A 24,624-nucleotide genomic window follows, 5' to 3' on the forward strand; every position below is an offset into this window, starting at 1 on the left:
TGCAGCAGTAGCTTGAAGTGCTCAACGCACCAACGTAGCAGCCTGGTGCTCATCCTGTGATGCATCCAGATGTTAACAGGAATTGCAGGCTTGGGCTGGCCTTGAACTTGATCCTGAATCTTGATGAAAGGGGAACAGGGCTGAGAAACTGCACAGATGCAGACCACCTTTTCAAAAGCAGCTTTAATCTTGTACCAAAAAAAAACCCAAAACCCACTACATATTGGCTTCCATTGATTAGGATTTGCAGGTATGATGATTTTTAAGTTTTTGCAATATATTTACTGAAGTTATGCTGAATAAATGTAAGAAAAACAACCTTATATATTTGGAAAGAAGACTTTAATAGTGTTGTTATATAGAGTGTTGGCCAACTCAAGCGGGTCATCTTCTCTTACTGCCGCCATAATTTCCAGTATTTGTCTAAAAAAGAAAGATTGATATTAGAAGACTGAAACCCAGTACTGAATGTACTTCAGACTGCTGCATGTGTGTGTACAAGTCACCAAGATTAACCTGGAATAAAAACCTATGCTGAGAGCAGTAGGGCAGGGTGCTCAGATATGCAAATAGCTTCACTTTTAAGTCACTAACTGCCATTTCCTTTACACTGAACACTGGTTGCTCACTGGTACAGATTCATCTTTGCTCTTTTGACTCTTGTTTGGAGGTAATTAAACAGCTTTCTGTTTCGAAGAAAGTGTCATTTTGTGGGTGTCTTTATCAATGGTCTTCATTTTTCAGACTAAAACTCATTAGCCTTTCAAGGCTAAAGCTGCACTATGAATAGACTGGTCTATGGCAAAGCTTAAATTCCAGATACAGCCTTATCTCAACACAGCTGCCAAAGTAACCTGCTCCTACTTCCCTGTTCTCTAGCTTAATTGTGATTAATGTGGTCAGATATTTGCCATAAACACTAAATGAACATGGTCTTCATACAAGCCAGGAAAAGGAGGCAAAACAAATGGGATGGATACTGTTAACCAAGCCACAAGCTCTTCTCTGCACATATTTTCTTGATTGTGTATCAATCTTTCTTAAAAAAAGGAATATTCTCTACATTTCCTAAGATATGTCATACTTTAATTTTTCTAGCAGTAGAATGGAACTTCACAGTGAAGAGCAAGAATTTGAAGCTTGGTAGGGTTTGGTGGTTTTTGGATCTTGCCTCTAAACTGACACAATAGCTAAACTTCTGTTTAGTAAGGAAGAGAGAGGAGAAAAAGTTGCTCTTAATAATTGCTGGAATGCAGATCCAGAATTAGGAAAATGGCTTCTTGATTTAAGGGGCTGTTACAAATGAGATGGGGTGAGATCAGGCCTACACAGAAATAAGTAACAAATACCAAAGAAGTTCACCCTGGAATACTCCTGGTAGGGTTTACATATCTCTTCTCACTTGGATGCAGTAGAATGCCATGTGTTACTGTAACACTGTGTATGTGAAACTGCTGAAGGAGAAAAAAGGTTCTTGTGGCTAAAATTTTTTAAAAAATAGCTTCCAAGGGGAGTAGTGCAGTTCTAAATATATAAATATATATATGAAGCAGAAATATCGCCATCAAAATTGAAAGGTGTCCAGCACCAGTAAAAGACAAGTGGAAAATTCCTCCTGCCCTAAACATTAAATACACTTTGTGGCCTGAGTAACTCTCTCACACCAGATTTTGCTACTTCAGAAGTCACAAGATATCAATTCTGTTATCATTCTTCATTTTTCTTAAGGTTTAACAGATTCTCAAGTTACTAATTTACAATTAGTACAGCTTATAATAAATGTTAAAGAGATGGTAATTTTGAAGTAAGGTTCAAACAAACAAGAATTTGTTTTATAAAGGAAAGCAAAAGCATTTTTGTACCAATCTAGGACAGATTCTGTGCATTTCCAATTCTAGGGTTTCTGAAATAATCCTGTAAGCTACAACTAAGGCAGCAGACAAAGATGTGGGGGTGTTAACACACAGGCTTGCTGAAATAGTAACAGTAGAGGCCCTCTGCTTGTGATCAGAAAACTGTTTTCAGTTAATCTCTTTCCCCACTCCAAAATCATAGACTGACCCTAGAAAGTCTTAAAATAGCCATTCCATGCTAACGTGCTCTTCAAATGTGTAAAAGGTGGATTAAACCAATTTCAAAGAGTATTACAATTGACCTAATTGGACAAAATGTATCTGAACACTAGGAGCTGCCACTATGTAAGCTTAAACTATGCTTTTAGCATCATCAGTGGTTTTCTAAGTTTCTTCACATCTCTCCAAAAGCAGAATTCCCTTCAGTTCTCAAACTTTAGAGACCTTGCTGATCCTTAGTACTACCCTGTGCAGTATTTCAAAAGTTAGTCTGAAATAGGGAATTCTGAAAACTCACGCATTTCATCTATCAGTGCTATTTAAAGCAGATAACTAAACATTTTCACTAAAACAATACATTTTCCTGCTTTTCACACCTCTGTGGGGAACCAGAAAGGAGGTGTTTCTGTACTTTTCAACTTTGTCCATAAGCCCCTGGAGTTTTCTTTCACTACTCTGTATGTTGGCTGCTGTCAGTCATATCTAAACTGTGGCACAGCAGCAGAAGGAGGAAACAGCCCTGACCAAATGTATGTTGTGGCAGTTGGTGCCACGGGCCCTGTGACAGGAGCAGTGGCACAGGCACTGCTGGTGCCTCAGCACTGTCCCCTCTGGGGGACTGTTCCCTGATCCTCAGGGCTGGATCAGTTTTAAAAATTACCTGAACAACTGAATGAAATGAATATTCAAGTCAGGTTATTTTACAGGGTTTAACCTCTTCTCCACTGTATCAAGTGAAAGGATAAAAACAGTACTGGTTTCAATTTCAGAGAGCTTTTTACATCCAAAATTGCTGAAGTGAGAAAATTAGGACTTTGTAATTTTTTCCACAGCCTATAAAGCGAAACCTTGCACAAGTTTCAGTACATTTGGAATGAATTTCTATTTACTACATTACTAATGAACTGATTCTTTTTTATTTTTTTTTCATGTGAGATTTTAGGTATTTTAAATAATAGTACAGTAGTACACTTACATTATGTGGCAGGGTTCATTTCTGTCCTTCAAGCAGTGCCCTTTTTCCCATTTCTTTTTTGTTGGAAATGTAGTTTTAATGTATTTTGATCCAGCGTGAGTATTTTTCACTCCACACCAAGGCGCATCTAGTTTCATATGAAAAAAAAGGAGTATGCAATTGTTTGAGAATAGCATGAGATAGTTTAATCAACTACTTCTACAGACAAAATTTCTTGCAATCTTCTGCTAGCAGTGACTTTCAATTCAAAATGAAATTTAAGAGATTTGGACAATTTAACATCTTTACAGTCCTTGCATTTTTATACCATTACCTTCAGGATTTTACATTTGAAAAAAATCAGCAATAGTACACAGTACATAACACTAATTTCCCTTGACATGATAGAGATAGCCAGATACACTGCCTGCATTCCACAGAAACTTCCTGTGTAACAGGTCTGTACTTCATGTGCAAATCAACTTAAGGATTTAGGCAGTTTGTGGTTTTCCTTTCTCAGATTCAGAAATTAAAATAAATTCTGTAACAGCCAGTTACTGATAACTGAAATAAACATGAAAAAAGAAAACATGGCATCCCTAGTCAGTCCATTAAAATGACAGCTCAGGGGAATTCAACCATTCTTCCACCTATTTCATTTAAAGAACAGTTGTTTCCAAATGCTGTTACTGCTGCCAGTGGCAAGCTCATAGCCATTTCCCTGTGCTTGGCACATCTCCAGCAAGCTACATTTTAAAAGATATTCAAGCAGGATTCTGGTACATTTAAAAATCTGGGTTTGTCAATTTGTCCTTTTCATCTTCCTCTGCAATGTCAGGAACTGACACAGCAGCTTATTCCTTCCAGCAGAAGGCTGAAAAGGAGTATTTCTGGGGCCTGTAAACTGCTTTCCCAAGTGGAGAAACAGCCAGTCCTTTTCCTACTCTGAACTCCTAAGGTCTCAGTTCTCCTTTATCATTGCTATACCAGCGTATTTCATTGCCCAATAGTGATGAAGTCACAAACTGAACAAGATACAAAATCTTACCAGTCTCTATCATTAATCGCTCACTAGGAATCGATTTCAGTGTTTCCAAGTTGGCTTCTGTTTTCAGTGAACTAGAAAATAAAGAGGTTAAAGAAAATATAAAACGTGTATAAAAGTAATTACTTTGCCTGTTGAAATGTTTTGGAGCAAAGGCAGCTTCAGAAATAATTTTGTTAATGAGTAAGGTTTGCTTCGTTTCTTAACAATGCTGCCTGTAAATTGAAACTTGCAGAAAATAGCAATTTTTGAGTTACTGAGAGAAGCCATCTCACCCCAGTAAGCTGCTGAATCCCTGCCTGGGTGCCCTTCCTGGTCTGGTGACAGCCCCTGCGCCTCACAAAGTGGTGCTGGCTGGCGCTGGGCCAGGTGACTGCTGAGAATTCTGGCTGCATAACCAGGAGATGCAGTGCTCAGGTTACATTTGCATTTCTCCTGAGTTTGACATGGCAGCTTAAAATCAGGCTATTTTTTAAAGACTCCTCAGGACTCCTCCCACGTTCAACAACCGTATTTATTTACAAACAAGGATTGACTTGAGGGACAGTGGACTGGACCTAACACTAGATTAGCTCACTGAGCTGCAAGGTAAGAACTTTTTATGGCTAACAGGCTAATGAGAGTAATTCTAAATCTGTCAGATGATTAAGAGTCTAGTGAGCTTTGAAAGCTTGACCTCATTGTTTAAAAGAAAGCAATGAGTTCACTACAGCTGCCATTTTTGAACAGTTGTATTTCTTATAAAGAACTTACCAGCCATTTATTCCAATATAAAGATCCAAATCTATTAGAGCTGCTGCTTGTTCCTTTGTGCCATCAAAAGAATGCACCTAGAACATATATAAATATAGATGCACAGATACATACAAATATAAAAGTGCTTTTATTAAAACTCCAATAATTTAAAAGTATGTATTAGTTTTTATGTGCATCAAATACCTTTAACAGTATGCACTACACATCAGCACAAACATAAAGACGGGACATGGCTCAGTTGATTCTGAATTTGGGCAAAGTTCAGGCTGAAGTCACCTGAATACTGTACTGAAAGTGGTTACATGCTTTATTAGTGATAAATATGGGCAGAAAAGGCCTATCCAGAGATATTCTTTTGGCCCAGGAACTTCCTGTAGCTGATAGCTAGGAGATCATACTCAGGAAATAATCCTGTGCATGATTAATTTTCACACTTTTTCCTCACTATTCCCTACAGGGCACTGTCAGGGGATACCATAAGAGCAGCAGTTTGTTCTCCACAGATTTAGTCCACTGGAACTAGAGAGACAGTCTGTTTGGTCATTCCAGGGCCTGGAGAGGCAAGTGGAGGGTCACAGTTTAATGCATCTGGGAACTGCAGCTTCTCAGCCTCAGTAAAGAGCCTGTTTGCTCTGCTTCCCCATGCTCTGAGGGGGACAGGCAGCTGCAGAGGATTCCTGCTCATTTCTCCCCTGGTTACAGGCTGTGCAGAAAAAAGAAAGGAAGGAAGGAAGGAGAGACTTTACAGCATTATGTAAGAGTGGAACATGCAAAGTACTGAGCGTGGGCAAGGGTTTTGTGGTAAAAAAGGGCAAACCTGGGGACTGAGATATTCTTGTAGGAGGTGTGGTCTGATATTAGGATAGAATAATTCAAGCATTTATTACTTCTGGAAAACCCAGCCATAATGGAAACCTGAAAGAGCATTGCTGGACTTCCTTAACCATTTCACCCAAAGCTTTTCCTGTTATTGAATTAAAATTCTTGTTTTGAATTAAAAAACATGATCTAAAGACATAAAGTAATCAAAAGTTACATCTGGATCTAACTTAAAAGTGATATCTAACGTCAGAAGCAAATGTTTGAGGTTATGGCCTCCACTGGGAACATGCATCTAAATTATCTGTGGTCTGAATGCATTGCAGTTACAGACACTGACGAATTGGGAAAAGGCCAATGTCAATTATCAGGTGCTTAAACTGTCCTTCTGACAGGCCCAGAAAAACTGCTCACGTCAGCTGCAGAGCTTTTCTCAGCCTATCTTCTTACCTTGCAAAAAATTCTGTCGAATAAGCAATGGAAATAAAAATACTAGAACGGACTGGAAAACTTACTGATTACTAATAACTTAATTCATGTAACAAGAAGCCCACACAGATTCCATGACAAACAAGAAATTGCATACTAGGCAACAATATTCACACACATACTTGTAAAAATGAATGCTACACTAAGTCCATACTTACCACCCCTCCTACAAATCTATCTCGGTTTCTTCTCATTATCTCTACGAAATAAATAAAAATGTAAGACAGCTTTATAACAGACAAAGATGAAACATTTTCATATTCAGAATCTGCTCTGAATATGAAATTCTCAAACAAAACCCACCTAAAAATTCAGAATGTGAGTTTCTACAGTGGAGAAACATGGGCAGTTGCATCTGTTCTGACAAGTCAAACTGTTTCTCAAAATACCTGTAAAACAAAAATCACCTTTAAACAGAAACTCTGTGTAAGAGCAAATTAAGTCAGTAAAAGTTTTTTCCAGCTTCTGTCCTCCAGAACTAAACACAGAATTAACGGATTTGCCATTCAAAAGCTCCTACCTGCCAAGGATTTAAAAGAAACTCTTTCCCGTGGTATATTGCTGTAGCAGTGGTGTGTGCTGGAAGACAGGTTAGTGGCCAAGAGCATCAGTACTGCAGGAGCCACAATGTGTGTATATGCTGAGCATGTGCTCTTGTGTAATGTGGGAGCTGGAGTTCGGGTTTATTTATTTATTTTTAGTGAAAGAGAAACTGACTGTTCTTTCCACGAAGTTTTGAAATGTCAGGAATGGGAGAGTGTGGATGACACAGAGACCACTATTTCAAGAAGGACTTAAAAAAGCAGTGAGGGATCACTATTTCTAAAGCCTCAAATGGCCAAAGCTGCACCAGAGCTGCTGACCTGGAAGTGACAATCCAGGGAGGGCAGTCTTTTCTCTCTTGGGGTGGAACAAATACCAATATTAGACATCACACTTCTGCCCCATTCTACCTATTATCTTCACCTGTTTTCCATCCTCTCCTTTGTGTGCCTGCATCTTTTCCTTTTCACTCCTTTTTATCCCTCTCTTACCTTCTACTCTTAGAGTTGCCTTTGAAGGAGTGGGAACAGCAAGGCCCCATCCTACCAAGACACACTAAAACATGGGCAGGGGGAAGGTAACCAGGTAGCCAAGTTCCCCAATGCAGTTTCCAAAGGAAACTAATTAGCACTGAACTAACCTGTGCTTGTGATTTGCAGCTAGTTCTGCTCTGTGAGCATTACCACTGAACATCTCTGCTGCCACCAGGCACGCAAATCACCAGTGCTCAGGAAACACAGTAGAGGAACTTAGGCCTGGCACAAGGCCAACAGTGCCCAGGTGACTCAGTATCCACATGTAATTGGAAAGAGGATGTTATTTGGATGAGGCAGGAGAATAGCACTGCCCGTCCCAGCAGGCTGGGGCTCCATGCACATACTGGATTTCTTCAGGTGTTGCTGCTAAAAACAGTTCAGGGCACTGGGGAACTCCCATTTTCAGTTATCAGCCACATTTCAAAGGCAAACTTCAGTGACCACATACTGCTGTGTATGAGTCACATATCAATCAGGAGAAAGTGGCAGCAAACCATTAGTTTGATTTACCATTTTCCTAAAGAAACCCCAAACAAACAAAAAAAATGGGCAACTGGTCATTTCATTTCATGCCATTTTCACTATTTTTTGTATATTACAGGTTGATATTTCTCAGATCAAAGTTACCTTCCTTGTTAATCAATGCAAATCTTTGAGATAAAACAGGTGAAACAGAAATCAGCTGAAAACTGGCATGAAAATGAGAATTACACCTACTTTCAGTCTTTGTCTAGACACCATGCTTAAATTAATTGCAACTCATGATTGCTCTTGTGGTTAAAGAGCTACAATTGCCTGATTTCTGGTGTGTTTTTTTTTTTTTTACCAGAGTACTTGTTTCATATGGGAATGAGGTTTTAGAAACTGAGCTGCAAATGAGCACCCTAAGTAACCTAACTGGCCAATTTCAATCTAATTTTGAGAAGGGTAGTGGCCTTGAAAGTACAAAGTTTAGTGTCCCTACAAATGAAAAGACAACTCAAGCTTCTTCCATTCCTAGCAACATTGAAGCCCAACACATGTTGCTCCTTGGCCTACCAAAGAGAAAGGGGAGGTGAAGTTATTGAAGAGAAAAAATAATAATAAAATAAAAATTTAAAAAACACAAACTCTAGAAAAACGTGAAGAAACCAGATAAAGTGAACAGAATGATAACAAAATAATTCAGTAGGAAACTAAACCTGACCAGTTCCAGTGCTTAAGGAACAACCTTTTCTCTTGGGCAAATAGACTGTCACTGAACATATGCTGATTCTATGTTGCTTCTGGAAAAGTTTTGAGAATAGAGAAAAATTCTGAGAATAAAAATTCTTAGGAATGCTACAACAAAGGATTTTCATCTTTATTAGATTATCACCTTTACTAGCTTTTAAATCCAAGAAAAAGGATTGAAAATAATGTTCATTTTTTACAGGTGAAAATAATCCAAAAGAAAATGCAGCATAACTAATTAGAAAAATAATGATTAAGTATCAAAACAGAGGGCATGCTCTGATATTACTGCCTGGGAAACTACCATACTGCTTTTCTGTGGGGGATCTCTGCAGCTGCTTGCCAGCTATCCTTGTGACAGCTACACCTGAGCTCCGGAGCAGCTGAAATGCAGTGAACTGCCTCCGTGCATTTCGCATTTCACCCCCCTTTGTTTAGTTCACTTATCAAGCCTGTCACCTCTTTCCTCAAAGCTCAGTTTCAGTGTACCCAGTTAGAAGTCACTACTGGTCTTCAGCTGCAGTCTTTTGATACTTTTATTTTTTTCTCCCAATAACATCAAGTCAGTAAGCATCTTAAAATCTGATACTCCATCAGTGTTCGTCAGAGAAAAGAAATAGGTAATGCTCCAAGGTGTGCTTTGCTGAACTTCATGTATGCTGAATTCTACCAGGAAAAGAAGTCCTGTTCCCTTCGCTGAGTATTTCACTGTAGCATTGTGAAGAAATTAACTCCACCTCCTGCTAACATGTAGCAATCAGAAGAAAACACAACCAGCCACTGCCCCCCAGTGACTCATTTACTCAGAACAGTAACGTGCAAGTGCAATTCATTAATAACTTATTGATTATTTGAATTTACAATAATAATTACAATAATTACAACAATAGTAATTACAGGTGATTAGCTGAATTTATCACCTGTATCTTTCAAGGAGTTCCCTGTGTAGACAGAAGTTCCAGATACAAGAATGCAGACTGATTTTAGGGCCTTTTTCTTTCCATTAAGTATCTACACCACATGTGTTACTTCAATGCACAGATCTCTCCACCTCCTGAGATTACCTTTATGATCATCTCTCACTTACCTGCTCCCAGCTAACACCTCCCTTACCAAAAGCTCATTTTTCCCCACTGCTGACTTATCTTTTTTGACAGTTCTGTTCCCTTCCCCATGCCTTTCATTCAACAACCTGATTCTTTCACATGCTACATTTGTTATTTTTCCCACAAGTCTCTTGGAGAATGGACATCTGCCACACCCAGAAATTCACAATTTCTGCTCAATTTTACAGAAAAAGACATGCTAAGTCAAGACCAGGCAGGTAGCAAAATCTAGGGCATAGCACTAATTGAATGTAGGCATAATTCTTTAAAATTCCATTTCTGCCAAAAAACCCCTGGGCCCAATCCTGCAAATTGTAGGGTCTGTACCTGACACAATGTTATATGGTAGAACACAAGATAGAAAACACTCCTGTAAATTGCTACAAGTCGATTCATAGTCATCAAAAGTTTCTTACTTGAGTTGGATGTCCTTTGGGCAAAATTCTAACCTATCGAAATCTATGAACAGAAAGAACAAAATACCCATTTAGTATTTTAGGATTTTTTTAGAACATGTCTAGAAAAACAAATATTGAAGTACTAAGAGAATACTTACCTAAGCCACATTCTCCAACTGCTACTACCTTTGTCTTATTCTTTTCAATCAGATTTTTTAATTCAGATAAATACTGTTCGGGGCTACTCTGCTCAAATTCTCCACAGCGGGTAGGATGACAGCCAACTGTACTGTAAAACATGTCTAAGGCAAGAGAATATTAAGAGGTTTTAAGAAAAAAAAAAAGAAAATTTATCTAAAGTATAGACAATATCTGCATCTGGAGGGGTGCTTTATTGCTCACAGTTTTAACAGAAAACTCCCTTTGAACATCTTTATCTTGATAATAATTTTATGAGACAGATATTTTCTGCTTTAAAAATGTCAGACAGTGTCTCCAGTGGGGGGATGTGTGTGTCTTTTTAGTATACATTGCTTAGTGTACTTCAGAACTGCAATTTAAAGCTGGACTGCTGTGGTGGAGCAGCCCTCAATAAATCATACAATTGTTGAGGCTGGAAGAGACCTCTTGAGATCATTTAGAAACACATCTCATTCAACGTGCATCTGGTTATCCAAGCTCTAAGATCTGCAGAGAGTGTACAATTTCCCTCATGTGCCCCTACATAAACTGCTACAGAATTTCCCAAGTCACATCTGCCTGATTTCCCAAGTATCTAATCTAGACTACCTTGCCAAAACTAACATTTCTGCTAAGTGCCTTTATGGATAATAGAAAAGCATGAGGGAAAGTTAAAACCAGGTAAGGCCCTGAGCAACTTGCCCTAATATTAAAGCCAGTCCTGCTTTGATGGAAGTGGGGAGGGAGACTGGGTTGGACCAGATTACCATCTGAGGTTCATTCAAACCAAAATTATTTTATGTTTCTGTTAGTAAACAGTACTTTAACATGTGCATTAGTTCAAACACATATTTAAGTCATAAGTGGAATGAAATTTGCCTCAAGAAAAAGAAGAGACATATTCCCTTCCACAGCAAGAAAGGAGAACCATGAAAAGAAAGATACCTCTCTTGATCAAGCTGATCATGACAGATTGGGAAGTAAAAAAAAAACAAAAAGACAACAAAACCCAAGTATTTCACACCATATAAGCATTCTAGCTTATTTCTAGAATAGAGACATATCAATTTTTTTATTTCAGGAATTCTTATAATTTCTATTTTTATCTAGAAATAGAAATTGCAGAAAAGAATTATTCCTTCCAATATCAGGGATCTACAGAGCAACACACAGAAACTCATATACAATGCATTCATCCCATCTGAAATTTAATTTCTCCTTTTAATCTGAGATTCTGTAAACACCTCTGGGACAGATCCTTTTGAACTCTTAATTCTGAGAGAAGAGAAGGTTATATTTTTGACTGACAACACAAGTTTAATGTGAAAATACCATTTGTCTGTGCCAGCTCCAATGCATCCTTACTATCTTCTAGACTTCCACCTGTAATCAAAAACTTGAAAGAAGAAAAGTACTGTCAGTGTGTATGTTCTTTGAACATCAAACAGAATGTTTAAGAAAACACTCAGATACATGAAGAATCTGGACAGAGAACATCAGAAGACAATTACTAATATATATAACAAGATTTTGTAAATCAGCTACAAACCTCAATGGCCCTCAGGAGCTAGTAAATACACTTGGTATAAAAATCTGATTTTTTTTTTCTAAATCAAGTATCTTCTATGCTGAGATTTTAAACCATTACACAAACAAAATACTTATATCTGCAGCAATACTACCTTCATTAGACTCAAAAAACTATACTTGATTCAAGAAATGATACTCAGGAACATTCTGTCTTACAGGTGGGGAAAACAAAGATTCCCAAACACCCAGAACAAGACATGAGTAAGTAAGTAATTAAACCAAAAAACAAGTCTGTATCAGAGTTGGGATTACAATTTTAAGAATTTCTGGCTCTGATCTTTTATTTTTACCTTAAGCTCAAAGTTATCACACCAGAATTGTTGCTCACAGTGCTTTTTTGAACCACCACTTACAGAATATCTCACCCTAGGTCCTAATAAATTATGAGTACGTTGCTTTTGGACAACTCTTATCCCTACACATGCTGTGCACCAGACTCAGTGAGCACCAGGTCAGACATTCCTGCAGGATGCTCCATGACTGACAGACACATCCCAACAGTATCACCAGAGAAACGTTAAGCTGAAAATGAATCAGTTAGATACAACACAGGGCAAAACTTCACAAAAAATTTACCATAAATCAGCAGCTATATGAAAAAATAAAAGTATTTTCCAATAAACACATCAAGCTTCTAGGCAAGTAGGAACAATCTGTGATGGAACAGGCTTCTGACACTGTACAGAGCAGTAGGAGGCCTGAAAACAGCTAAGGACAGGGAACTCCTGAATGCCACTTCTGAATCCACTGTGCATCTTGAAAAAGTTATGCAGCTAATCTATTTTTGATCACAAAATAGGAAAACTGCCATTTATTTTCAGAGAGTGGTATGAAGATTAAATAGCACTTACACGGTACATACAAAAGTGACCCTGGATTCTGTATTTGCTGCAGTGGGGTAACTTCTCCATCACTGGAGTTTTCTTTTTTTGTCTCCCAGTTCATTTCCCGCTCTTTTCAGATGAGAGTTTTTCAACAAACTCCCAAGAGGCTTGTTCCTCTTTTAGAGGAGTGTTTATTTCTTTATTTCTAATCCAGCAGCCTTATTAGTGCAATAGTACAGTTTGTGACAGTATGCATTGTATTCTATGTTAATTCATATTTTTGTCAACAATTAGTTTAGAGAGAGAGGGAGGGGCAGGCTGGAGTATTGTAACCAAAAGAGTAACTGAAAACACCAATTTCAAGTTAAGAGTTACAAACTCTCTCACATAATGGTGCTGCTTTAATACATGTAAGCCAGTATTTACCAGCAGATGTTCACGTGTCTCAACTGTAAGAGTTTATGGGCACTGCCAGCTCTTCTGCAGTTACCAATTTCATTTACAAACAGAAATATCTGAAGGATCTCAATCAGAAGAGTTTGTGAGTTTTGATCTGCAGCAGTAACTGTTGATTAAGAATCACAGAATAATTAAGGGTGGAAAAGACCTCCAAGATCATCGAGTCCAACCTTTATCCCATCACCACCGTGTCAACTAAACCAAAGCACTAAGTGCCACATCCAGTCTTTTCTTGAATACCTTCAGGCATGGTGACTCCACTACTTCCCCATTACAATGTTTAACAAACCTTTCCATGAAAAAATTCTTCCTGATGTCCAAACTGAACTTCCCCTGGCACAGCCTGAAGCCATTTCACCTTGTCCTGTCACCGGCTGCCTGAGAGAAGAGGCTGTTTACAACCTCCTTTCAGGTAGTTGTGATAAGGTTCCCCCCAGGCCTCCTTTTCTCCAGGCTAAACATCCCCAGCTCCCTCAGCCACTCCTCATGCAACTTACTCTCTAAGAGTCACATAAGACACCAGAAGAAAGGAATGGTTGCCCATAATACAACTAACATGGAAAACTGATTGCAGTAGCTCAGAAGTGAACACCTTTCTGTTGAAACTGTACAAAATAAATTCTACATACACATCACCATCATTAAATAGTCATCTAATGATCTGTGCAAAGACAACGCTCTGCACAGAACACTTTTGTTTTGTGCTACTGAAGGAAGTTATTGCATTTTCCATTGCAAATCCCAGAAACATTTGTTTTAGTAGGAGAGCACCAAAAAACCAAATATTAGAAAACAGTTTAAAATATTAATGCAATTTTATTATAAGAAATTACCTTTTTAATGCCAACTTTGACTGCTCTCTCTATCACATCCAGAAGGTCATCTGCAAAAATTCATAAAAATTATGTAAGTTGAACTTAAGGTTTTACAACATAATTTAACTACTTTTCAACTTTCATGCAGTCAGAATTCCTATCATTAAATCTTTAAAACATATTAGATTAATCTTTAGAAGACTATTAACAAAACACAGTAACTGGAGATCCAATTTAAATCCAAGAAGTCAACGGAAATTTTTCCACATACTTTAGGAGACTCTCAGTTTTTACATCTACATCTAAAGGCCATGAGAGCAGAAAACCCCCACATTATGATTAGTAACTACGATTCAGCAATGCAATACTTTGATAGGCTATTGTTCATAATTCCCACATCAGTTTTTCCACGCAATCCTAACATAAATAGATCAGCAATTGTCCATTTTGCTCCAGAAGCAGAGTTACCTGCATGACAGCTTAACAGCAATTAAGAGAACGTATTTTGCTTAGGACACCTAACCTGTTTTGTCACACTTTCTTCTTCAAGCTTTAGTAAATAAGCATCCAGTTCTTGAGGAGCAAAAAGAAACTCTAATCTCACGTTCTGACACATAAGAGGTTTCTATTTTAGCAAGAAGATTCCTGTCTTTCAGCAGATACAAAGAAAACACTGACCTTGATGTTTTTGTGTTCCTCTATAGATTCCTCTGAACATAGGATCTGTGAGGTTAATACCAATATCTACGGAAAAACAAAGATAGAAATTAGAAGTTTTAGTGGCTCTACATTTTACTCTGAGCATTAGTCAACTAGAGAAGACAACACAGAAACTATCTCGATGGCCCCTGACCAGCACATTGACAGGCCGCATAAAGCTGAAGTTTACTTGCATAATTTGAGAACTTACTCCTTACGAGAAGTGACAGAAAAATTATATTTTGGCCTCTGTGCAACTTCAGACTTCTATGGGTGTATTAGGCACATAATCACCAAAGCAAACACACGTATACTGCTCATTGCAAATAAATCTGAAAATACAAATTTATGCAAACAAGCAGTAAGAAGGAAGGGAAAATGCAGCATCTCCCATACAACCTTCACATGGGCGAGAGCAGGAGCTGCAGAATGCCTCCTAACAGCTGCCTATTCTCCCTCCTGCTGCCATCCCAGGGCCGTCCCTCCGGGCAGCACTGACAGGATACCGACAGGACACCAGCAATGCAGGTACTGCTGGAGCTGCCCCAGCCCAGCCCAGCCCTCCTTGCTCAGCTCCCACGGCTTTCTCTGTGTTGCAGCCTCGCAGCCAAGGACTAAAGCACCGGCTCCGGGAACAGCCACCCTGCAGCTGCCAGAGCCCACATTCCCAGCCGGGATTCTAGCGAGAAGGGAAATTTTCCAAGGAAATATTAGGCTGTTCAGCCACATATAGAATTTCAGTATGAACCAACCAAGTTATGTACATGTTTCCTGTCGAATTTCCTAAGAATGTTAACATTTTCATCCAAGCCAGTTCCATACAATCCGAAACAACCAAGACTAATGCGCCAAAGCGGGACAGGCGACGAGGGGCGGCCGAACCCCCTCAAATTCGGGGGGAACAGAGGAAGAGCAGCCCCAGTTCCCAAACACAGCACAAACCTTCCCAAACGCTTCCGGGGGGCTCCAAGGCCGCCGCATCCCGGCCCGGGACGCCTAGAGGGACCGCAGGAGGTGACAAGCCCTGGATGAAGGGCTGGGACGGGAGGAGACGAACCCTGGATGAGGGGCTGGGAGAAGCCCTGGATGAAGGACCGGGACAAGCCCTGGATGAGGGGCTGGGGCGAGCCCTGGCACTGCGCATCCTGAGCACCCTCCCGCTACGCGCGGCCCCTCACGGAGCGGGGCGGCGGCGGCCGCCTCAGCCTGGCACCAGGCGAGGAGCGGGGGGCTCCTGGGCCGCGGACACGAGGACAGGAACCCCCCGCCCGTCCCGCCGCCCCCTCACCGATGAACTTGGCGCGGCTCATGGCGGCTCCGGGCGGCTCCGGCAGCAGCGCGGGCGGGCCCGCACCGCCCTCCCGGCAGCCCCCGCGCGGAGGGGAAGGCGGTGCTGAGGGGCCGCCATGGCCGCGTACCTGACGCACCAGCAGAAGGTGCTGCGGCTGTACAAGAAATCCCTGCGGCACCTCGAGTCCTGGTGCATCTACCGGTGAGGGCGAGGGGCGCGGGGAGGGAGGTCCGTCCGTCCGCCCGCCCGCCGAGCGGGGCCGCTCAGCTCCGCGCCGGGCTGGGCCCGGGTGTGGGGGGGTGTTTTCGTCCTCACTGTGCGTGACCTCTGTCCGCAGGGACAAGTACCGCTACTTCGCCTGCCTCCTGAGGGAGCGCTTCGATAAGAACAAGGATGTGAAGGACATGGTGAAAGCCACCCAGCTGCTGAGGGCGGGCGAGGAGGAGTTCTGGGCCAACCAGCACCCCCAGCCCTACATCTTCCCCGACTCCCCCGGGGGCACTTCCTACGAGAGATACGAGTGCTACAAGGTAAGGTGGCCTGGGATGTGTGAATTGTTGCACTTGCTTTGCTCTTCTTTTAGCGAATATAACGTGAGCAGCCCTAGGGCCGCAGCTTGGCTCAGCTGCTTGTGTGGGAGGGGCTGTCCTGCTTTTCTGATCCCTGAAGGTGGAGTTTGCTGATCTGTCCGAACACAGCTGGTTGCGTGCTGGTTTGGGTTGGGTTGAGGGGTTTTTTTGGTATGATAATCTGCCGTTTTGCCCGGTGGAATCTGCCCCGCGGTGGGTCAGACGGGCACAGGGAAAGGCTGGAGCTGAGCTGTGGGAGGGAACAACGCGGAGGAGGCTGTGCTGCCATCTGAGAACTGCCTTGGTTTCTCTCTGGTCTGCTCGGGTGTCACCTTGGCTGTGGGGGGGACTTCCCTTCACTCGGTCCCATCATTCTTCCAGCGTTTTCAGTAACGGTACAAGTTAATAATTTCCCCTGATATGCTGCAGTGTTTGTGCTCAACTGTGTGACAGGAGCTGTGCCTGAAAATAGAAACCTTATATTTAGTTTTAAAGCACTTCTACAGGCTTTGACCATCTCGATTGTTCTGTTTAGAAGCAAAGACACAGGTTTCATAGAAAAACATGGAGCTTTTGCTTTCTTGGCATCAGCTTTTTAATGCTTTACAAGAAGTTAATACTAACCTGAATTGGAAAAAAGTGCTGGTGCAAGACTGGGTCTGTTCAAATCTTTATGCATAAGAAGCCACATGAAGGGAAAAATAGGATGTAGATTTATGAGAGGCAGTAAAAAGAATGTCTGAGTGAAAAGGGAAGAGAAGGACTTAAGCTTATGCCAACGTCAAGGGCCTTAGCAGTAGTAGAGGTAATAGTGAGAGAGAATCTGGTCAGAAAAAGGCCTGTTGAGCAATAAATGGTCAAGATTAGTCTTCATACATAAATAAAAACTGGATTATGCTCTCTTTTCTTTGCCCTGTTTGCTGTGCTAAAGTTGTCTGTTAACAAAATAGCATCACAAGGATGGTTATATCTGATATATCAGTGACTGCCCATCGTGGGTGCTGCTACAAAATGTAATTTTTAGATCTTGGGCTCTTTGATGGTTGGTTTTAATTGTAGTTTGGTGTATGTGGATATTTTTTTACAATAGCAGCTCTGCTATTTCTGTTCACTCAAAGGTTTACTCAGTGATGAGAATTACAGCAGGAAACTGAAAGTCTAAATATCACTGAATAAATGATGGTATTGGAGCAACTTCTAAATTTATTTTTTTTAAGAACTTGGTCTTTGGTGGTATTTTGGGGTTGTTTTCTCTTAATCAATGTTCTTGTCTTTAAAATGTAAACATTTAGTGATATCCTGCTGCAGAATTTTGAATTTTGCTTTATTGTTTTCATTGTGTGAATACCTTCGTGGTCAGACCATTATCAAGATTTTAAAGGCCTAATAAAACTGCTCGTTTCCTAGAAGTTGTCGAACTGTAATGTTCTGTCTTTGTCAAGTAAAATAAATCAGTAGTTGGAGAGAAGGATCTCTTCTGCCTTTAGGAGAAGTAAGGGAAGAAATGTGATCTTCTCTTCCACCAGAAAGAAATTATTTTGAGAACTTCAGAGTAAACTGAGATGACCTGGGATTTGTTTTGGGATGCTGTGATGTCTTCCTGTGAGTCCTGACCTCTGCCATGTGTCTTGGGACTTGTAGTAGTCAGGTAGCTCTTAAGTGGTGTTTTTATGTAGTACTTCACAATGGACAAAAACCCAGGAAGTAATACTGGCTTCAGTGATTGCATTTCCTTTTTCTGTATGTGTGTACTAGATGTGATTTCATATATATAAAATTATATTTTTCTTTAACAGATTCCTGAATGGTGCTTGGATTTCTGGCATCCTTCTGAGAAGGCAATGTATCCTGATTACTTTGCCAAACGAGAGCAATGGAAGAAGCTGCAGCGGGAGAGCTGGGAAAAAGAGGTCAGTGCTTGCTCTATGCAAAGTAAAGTCTCTTTAGCACACAAGTATTTTGTGTATGTGTTCTTGGAAAAATTATTGAATGCCTACTGCAGTCTCAGTTAGGCTCTGCTGTACTGGAACCCATCAGTGTGAAACACTGACTTGACCTAAAATAGCTACAAGAGAGATCTCAGAGCTTCTGAATGGCCGTGAGGGAAATTCAAAGTTAAAGCTGAACCTGCAGCTGTGTTTCAGTTAGTGAGGGCTATTATAGCAGTTTTGTGGAAAACGAAAACAAAACAAACAAAAACAAAAACCCCAAAACCAACCAACCAAACTCCAAAGTGGGATGTGAGGAGATTAATGACCAGAGAATTCCTCTTCTGCTGCTGTGGAGCTCTGACACTTTGTTTGCACATTGGAATGTGATGTGCCACAGCGATCGTCGATTGGGAATCGAGACTAATTTCTGGCCAGTTGGGAAAAGTTGATGTTCTTAGAACAGTCCTTTGATTCAGTTGTAGAGAAACAGTTGGATTTTATGGAGTGTGGCACTCTAGAATTAAAACAGGGGCAGCCAGCACTTGTGCTGCTTCAAGAAACGTGCTGAAAACATGTGAGGGGCTGTTGGTGGCGTGCAGGAACACAGGTTTCCTATGGACTGCTGGGGAAGTTGTTCTGGACTTGTAATTATCTGGCAGCTTCAAAAGCAGCAGGATAATTCAGCCTGTTTAGTGTAGCAATGGTAGACATGAGTTACATGGAAATAGTGACCTTCTAAGTAAAATTTCTGTTGTAAATCACTTTTTTCTCCTAGAAATTCCTTCTTAATTAGGTAATATGAGCCTGCAGTGATTACTGAGTGGAAGTGAATGTCAGGAAACCTGAACCCTCTCTGTCAGCCAGAGGCTTTACCTCTGGTTCTTCCCTGCAGAAATGGGGAGCCGGTTTTGCTCACTGCCTGGGCACTGAGAGCCAAGTTATGGGAATGTGTGTTAATGTGGTACAGCAATTCTCTCTCTTTCTTACAGATTAAGCAGCTGGAGGAAGAAACCCCAGCGGATGGTCCCAAAACTGAAGCTTTGCCTCCAGCTCGGAAGGAAGGGCACCTGCCCCCGCTGTGGTGGCAGTACGTCACCCGGCCCCGGGAAATACCCATGTAAAGGCACGTTGGTCTGTCTGCTGTAAGCAGGTCACATGTCAGTGACCATGTGCTTCTCTAAGTAACACAGAATAAAGCCAAATAAAAGTAACAGAGAAAGTGTTTTTCCTGTACACTGCTCTTCCCTAGCACACTCACACTTCACTGCCAGCCTGTGGAGAAATCCTAGCAGGGCACTGACACCAGAGCAAGTTCTCTGGCAGCTTTCAGAGTTAGAAAACTCAGCTAAGACTGAAAAAAACTGGCCACGCTAAACTCATGTTCCCAGAGGAGGAACGCAAGCTTAAAGGGGTGGGAGAGGCAGATTTAGTGGGGAACTTGATCAAATTATAAGCAACTAAACTGAGAATAACTAGATTAACAGACTGTCTCCCACTGTGGATAAGGTGGGAGGGAGAAGGGCCTGGGGGGAGTGAATGAAAACTAATAATAGTTCATATCAGCTCCATAACTTGGAATGTGATTGTAAATACAGGCAAGGTGTTAAAGCTGGAGTTTCAGGATGGTGACAGCAGCAATGTGCTTTGGGTGCTCCCAGAACGAGGGTATTTCTGACCTGGATTTGGGATAAAGACATCTTGCCCTCCCCACCTCTTTAAGCACTTTGCTGCATTTTTCACTTGCATATCAAGTCTCACAAGACATAAATCTTCCTTACAGTGTTGTGCTTTCCTGCATGGATAACAGTGCTGTGGAGCACCAGAAGCAAGCTGATTCCCCTATAAACCGAATCCCAGTTAACACATGTGGGCTGCTGAGGAATATGGCTCTTGTGTGCTCATTCACGGGCCTGCATGACAGTGAACTAGGGACAAAAAGCTGTTTGCTTCTGGCCACGTTCCCAAAGCATCCATACAAGAAACAGGAAGTTTTGGTAACACTTTCACTTACCACCTTGAGAGGGAACAGATGGGATACAGCCACAGAGTGAAAGCTCATAGGAAAACCTGGCTCTTCAGCTGTTTTCCCATTTTTAGGGCTAGAAGAGAGGAGATCTGAGTTGCCTAATCTGACACAGCCTCCTTTGAGCATCCACCTGCTCCACCATGGGCTCCTGCATGGGCTGCAGGTGGATCTCTGCTCCACCAGGAACCTCCATGGGCTGCAGGGGCACAGCTGCCTCACCATGGGTTGCACCACGGGCTGCAGGGGAATCTGCACTGTGCCACCTGGTCTCCTTCCTCACTGACCTGAGTGTCTGCAGGGCTGTTTCTCTCACATACCCTCCAACTGCTGTTGCAGTGACACAGCAACATTTTCTCCTTCTTAAATCTGTTATCCAGAGACACTACCACTGTCACTGATGGGCTCGGCCTTGGCCAGCAGTGGGTCTGTCCTGGATCCGGCCGGCACGGGCTCTGTTGGACATGGGGGAAGCTTCTGGCAGCTCCTCAGAGAAGCCAGCCCTGCAGACCCCTGCTACCAAAACCTGGCCATGCAAACCCAACACAGTGACAAATGGAAACCTTTAGACAAAAATGAACCCATCACAGTGGCAAGGAAATAAACCGGGCCACTGTGTGGCAGCTGGAAGAAGGAGCAGCGTCCTCCCCACTGCCTTTGTTGCTGGGAAAGGTGAATTAAAAATTGTCTTCAGTCACTTGGGGGCCTGTGGGAGATGGTGCTGGTGGTGTGTTTGATGAATTCTGGCTGTAGCACAGGCAGTGCTGACAGCAGCAATTTTCCTCCTCTGGCATAAGGAACTGAGGTCCATCACTGAAGTGGATGCACAAACATGCTGAGTTATCTGTGCTTCCTGGCCAGGTAAGAACAGTGAGGTGCAGAGAAACGTCATCAGTTTCTATTTCACTGGAATTTTCACTGTTAGCACTGCATTTCTGTTCTGCTACTACCCTGCCAGTGCAGTAAAACACAGCTACATGCAATTTTATTTACTTATTTTTTAATTCTCTGTTGCTTCTATTACACGCAGATGGAACCTGCGCCATCCTGAGAAGTCTGAGGAAGGGCACCATCAATATCCAATGGTCTGGAAGCAGAAAGCCTTTAAGACAGAAGTTTTTCAGCAGTTCTTTATTTATAATGTAGGCTTAAGCAATCATTACAATGTAGAAGGGAGACACACTTACAGCAATTATTTATACCAGTTTAGAACAAAAAACTGCACAGGGAGAGGTCAACTCTCAGTACAAACTAGCAACTAAACCACAATAATTTACCATTAGAAACATTTTATTTTTTAGCTGTGACACTGCTTTTACAATATGCAAAAACACAAACAATAGAACTATCCAAAGTGTTTTGTCACATTCTTTCTACATTGAATTTGGCAACATTTTATATTAAATTTTACTGATTATACTAACGTTTAAGAACTAAACAAGTGAAAAGCTGTACTTGGGTACAGTTACATCCATTTATTTTAAAGGTTTAAATAACACTTTTAACTATTGAGATTATCTCCTAGCAGTTTTTGTTTATGCAAAAACCATCTCAAAGCCTCATTTGCACAATGCATCAGCTACTGTATCAAGATTGGTGGGCTACACCACAGGCACTACTGTTTATTATATTCTGTTATAAGGAGCTTGTTTTTCAAAGAAAGGAAGGTTTAATATTTTCTAAGAATCATGCTTTTTTTTTTTGCTTTTTGCTTTTAAGCCATAACAAAAAAAAAAGGTTAGCAAGCACAGCAGTGTAAAATGTCATATAGAACACAGTGACTACACAGTTACTAGAAGTTTCACATCCAATGCATTTATGTAGTAAAGCATAAGAGGTCATGGAGGCAAATCTAGAGCCAACAGAAATCTGCAGAGCATGTGGTGAAAACCAGCCCCTTATTTGTATTATTTGGTGCATTTTTAAACAATCCCGGATCCTCAAGCCTGGTGTCCATCCACACGTGGGTCTGCTGTGGGTGGGCAGACAGCATCCTTCTGGATTGTCTGATGGGAACACGTGTCATGCCAAGGGGTCTGCATATTTCTGTTGGCTTTAGGAGACGGGTATTGCAGCAATAACTTGCTTTTACTTTAAGGAAAAAATCCAACTCTTAATGATTCTATCAATAGCATTCCAAAAAACATGACTTAAAGTACAAAAAAAGAGAATATAGTGGTCAGACTCCCAGTATTATCAAAAAAACAGTATCTCTCCCCACCCCCCACCCCTCACCCCTTTCTTTTCGGTATTTAAGAAAAGCCAATCAACTGCCATTTAAAAGAAGTTAAGAAAAACAAGCCCCTGTATTGGAAAGAAACATTCGCTGTTTATTAGATCACAAGCTGGTTACACCTGTCAATTTTAAGTGTTTTCTCAAAATAGTTGGGCTTTCCAAAGTGCCCAGCCTGCTGGGCACAGTCAGAAAAAGGCATTTTGATAATATCTAAGAACTCCCTGCTTGCATTTTAAAAATGTTTTCACATTTGTAACTGCCTTAAGCCTGTTGTCCTGGTTTGTATTCAGCAGAAGGATGAGCAGAATGAAACGTGAAGGTGGAAGAACCAAGCCTACACAGTTAAAGGCTGCATGCATGTGACTGAGAGTTGTTGCTGTGCAGTCAAAAAAGAAATGTGGAAAAACCCAGTCTTAGAACACCCTACAGAAACAAAACACTGCAATCCAATATGGCTTATTCTGATGCATTTACCATGAAGCTACTAGTAATCCATCCTACTAGGCTACTTTTGTGCAACAGCATCTGCTATTTTGATGGCATCTCCCTCCCCCCACTACCCCCCCAATAACTCTACCAACTGCAGGTTTCTTCCTTGCATTATATATTGCTTTCATTGTCAATTTTTATTCTTCCTTGTCAAACTTTTTTTTTTTTAATACTTAAATGAGGATTCGTTCCTTACAGCTTGACTTAAACTGTAGGAAGTCCCATTGTTTTGTTTTTTTAACCTCACTATTACAAGGAGCTCTACAAAAGCTTGCAAAAAAGCCAAATTTTCATTAAATCCCTTTGCTGAAGTTAACTACTCAACATTTTTTTTTCTCCTATGATTTAAAACTTTACAAAGAGAGTTATAAAAAAGGTAAATGGGATTTGGCACCTTCAGAAAAAATTAAAAGTGTAACTTAGATCAAAAAAATGCAAGAAAACAAAATCATTGATATTTACAAATTAAAACACCAGTGAAGATTATGCCTTACTATGCTCTTTCATTTGTTTTCTCTTTTAGAGTACTTTCAGACTGTCTGTTACCGAGTATCTTAAAAAAAATCACTGATTACAGATTGGAATGGGTAGAGACAAATTGGTTTCTCACAGTTCCTTCTCGGCGTCTGGTACTCTGGCAGCTTCCTCACTCCTAGGAAATACGAGGTGCTGAGCGATCATTCGTGGTTGTCTTCTTCAGTTTGACACCGCGCCGGATGGCGTTCAGCATATCCCCACCCTGCGGGGCGTCCCCAGGACTCAGCTCCCCGGGATCCAGCTCTGCCTGGCCCACAGGCGCCAGGGTGCCGACCCCATCCCGCTCGCTTTCCTCCCCCTCGCTCTCAGGAACCACCTGCCTCTGCTCCTCGGCCACGCTCAGTTTCTGGCTGGATGATGGAGGGTTGACAGACGCCTGTCCGCTCCACGAGGGCACGCTGGTCACACCTTGTCCACCATCTCCTGCTGCCGGAGACTCCGGACCTTGCTCGGGACACTCTTCAGTCCCAGCGAGGGCGCCAGGCAGTCCGCCCGGGATGTCGGGGACAGTTGGTGTTTTGACAGGAATCACTGGTGTCTTGATGGGAATGGGCCCTCCCCCGATGGTGCCGCGCCGGACGGAAGGCTTGGTGGAAGGGGTCCGTCGGATGGTGGCGACGCCGGGGGTGACGATGACCGGTCCCAGCGTGGTTGGCAGACCTGCGGTGGAAGCAGGACGCTTGGTTTGAAACATTCTGCGATAGGACTGGCTAATGTCACTGTTTCTTGGGATGGTGGAAGATTTGTCAAACTCTTGTTGTTCTGCCTCCTGGTCACCACTCACAGAGAAATAATCATAATCTGAAACTGATGCCAAAAGACAGAGTTAGGAACACACTGGAGCAGAGAGCTGAGTCACGTCAGTAAGTCTAAAGTGTGTATATATAACCAAAAAGCCTGGAGATCAATAAGCATTAAGAGTGGTTTCACCTTTAGGAGGAAGAAAGCCTGAGGTTCCTGTGCCCAAGATCCACAGACTGTGTGACTGAAAGCACCACAGCAAAATGACCCTACAGCTGCAGGGTGCCCATGGCTCTTGTGAAAGAGAAC

At 41.6% G+C, this 24,624-nt stretch overlaps 3 protein-coding genes across 22 annotated transcripts in view; 1 reads left to right on the plus strand and 2 right to left on the minus strand.

Annotated features, from left to right (window-relative positions):
- Positions 1-164: 164 nt before the first annotated feature.
- Positions 165-15,862, minus strand: TATDN1 (TatD DNase domain containing 1). Of its 4 annotated transcripts, XM_051778585.1 has the most exons (12): positions 15,787-15,862; positions 14,478-14,543; positions 13,818-13,867; positions 11,444-11,507; positions 10,090-10,233; positions 9,950-9,992; positions 6,440-6,525; positions 6,295-6,335; positions 4,826-4,902; positions 4,076-4,146; positions 3,049-3,175; positions 165-423 (listed from the first exon to the last, which is right to left on the minus strand). In XM_051778585.1, exons 1-12 carry the CDS (start codon positions 15,806-15,808, stop codon positions 321-323), a joined length of 894 nt encoding a protein of 297 aa, XP_051634545.1. In that variant the 5' UTR covers positions 15,809-15,862; the 3' UTR covers positions 165-320. The 4 variants fall into 4 exon arrangements, with proteins under 4 accessions (XP_051634545.1, XP_051634547.1, XP_051634548.1 ...); XM_051778587.1 differs by lacking the exons at positions 14,478-14,543; positions 15,787-15,862 and adding an exon at positions 14,323-14,455; XM_051778588.1 differs by lacking the exons at positions 9,950-9,992; positions 11,444-11,507; positions 13,818-13,867; positions 14,478-14,543; positions 15,787-15,862 and having other exon boundaries at positions 10,090-10,223.
- Positions 15,842-19,511, plus strand: NDUFB9 (NADH:ubiquinone oxidoreductase subunit B9). Its single transcript, XM_051778590.1, has 4 exons — positions 15,842-15,990; positions 16,127-16,319; positions 18,155-18,268; positions 19,279-19,511. The coding sequence occupies exons 1-4, from the start codon at positions 15,905-15,907 to the stop codon at positions 19,408-19,410; spliced, it is 525 nt and encodes a 174-aa protein (XP_051634550.1). The 5' UTR covers positions 15,842-15,904; the 3' UTR covers positions 19,411-19,511.
- Positions 19,512-21,428: 1,917 nt separating this feature from the next.
- Positions 21,429-24,624, minus strand: part of MTSS1 (MTSS I-BAR domain containing 1) — a 125,369-nt gene continuing 122,173 nt past the window's right edge. For 15 of the 17 annotated variants that reach the window (XM_051778602.1, XM_051778592.1, XM_051778593.1 and 12 more), the window contains one exon: positions 21,429-24,381. In XM_051778602.1, coding sequence (XP_051634562.1) covers positions 23,690-24,381 — 692 coding nt within the window. In that variant the 3' untranslated portion in view covers positions 21,429-23,689. The remainder of the gene's footprint in view (positions 24,382-24,624) is intronic. The other 2 variants (XM_051778599.1, XM_051778608.1) reach the window with 1 other exon arrangement.

The sequence above is a fragment of the Manacus candei genome, unplaced genomic scaffold (genome assembly GCF_025592945.1).
Source record: "Manacus candei isolate 608988 ecotype Guabito, Panama unplaced genomic scaffold, ASM2559294v1 h1tg000013l, whole genome shotgun sequence".
Lineage (NCBI taxonomy): Eukaryota > Metazoa > Chordata > Aves > Passeriformes > Pipridae > Manacus > Manacus candei.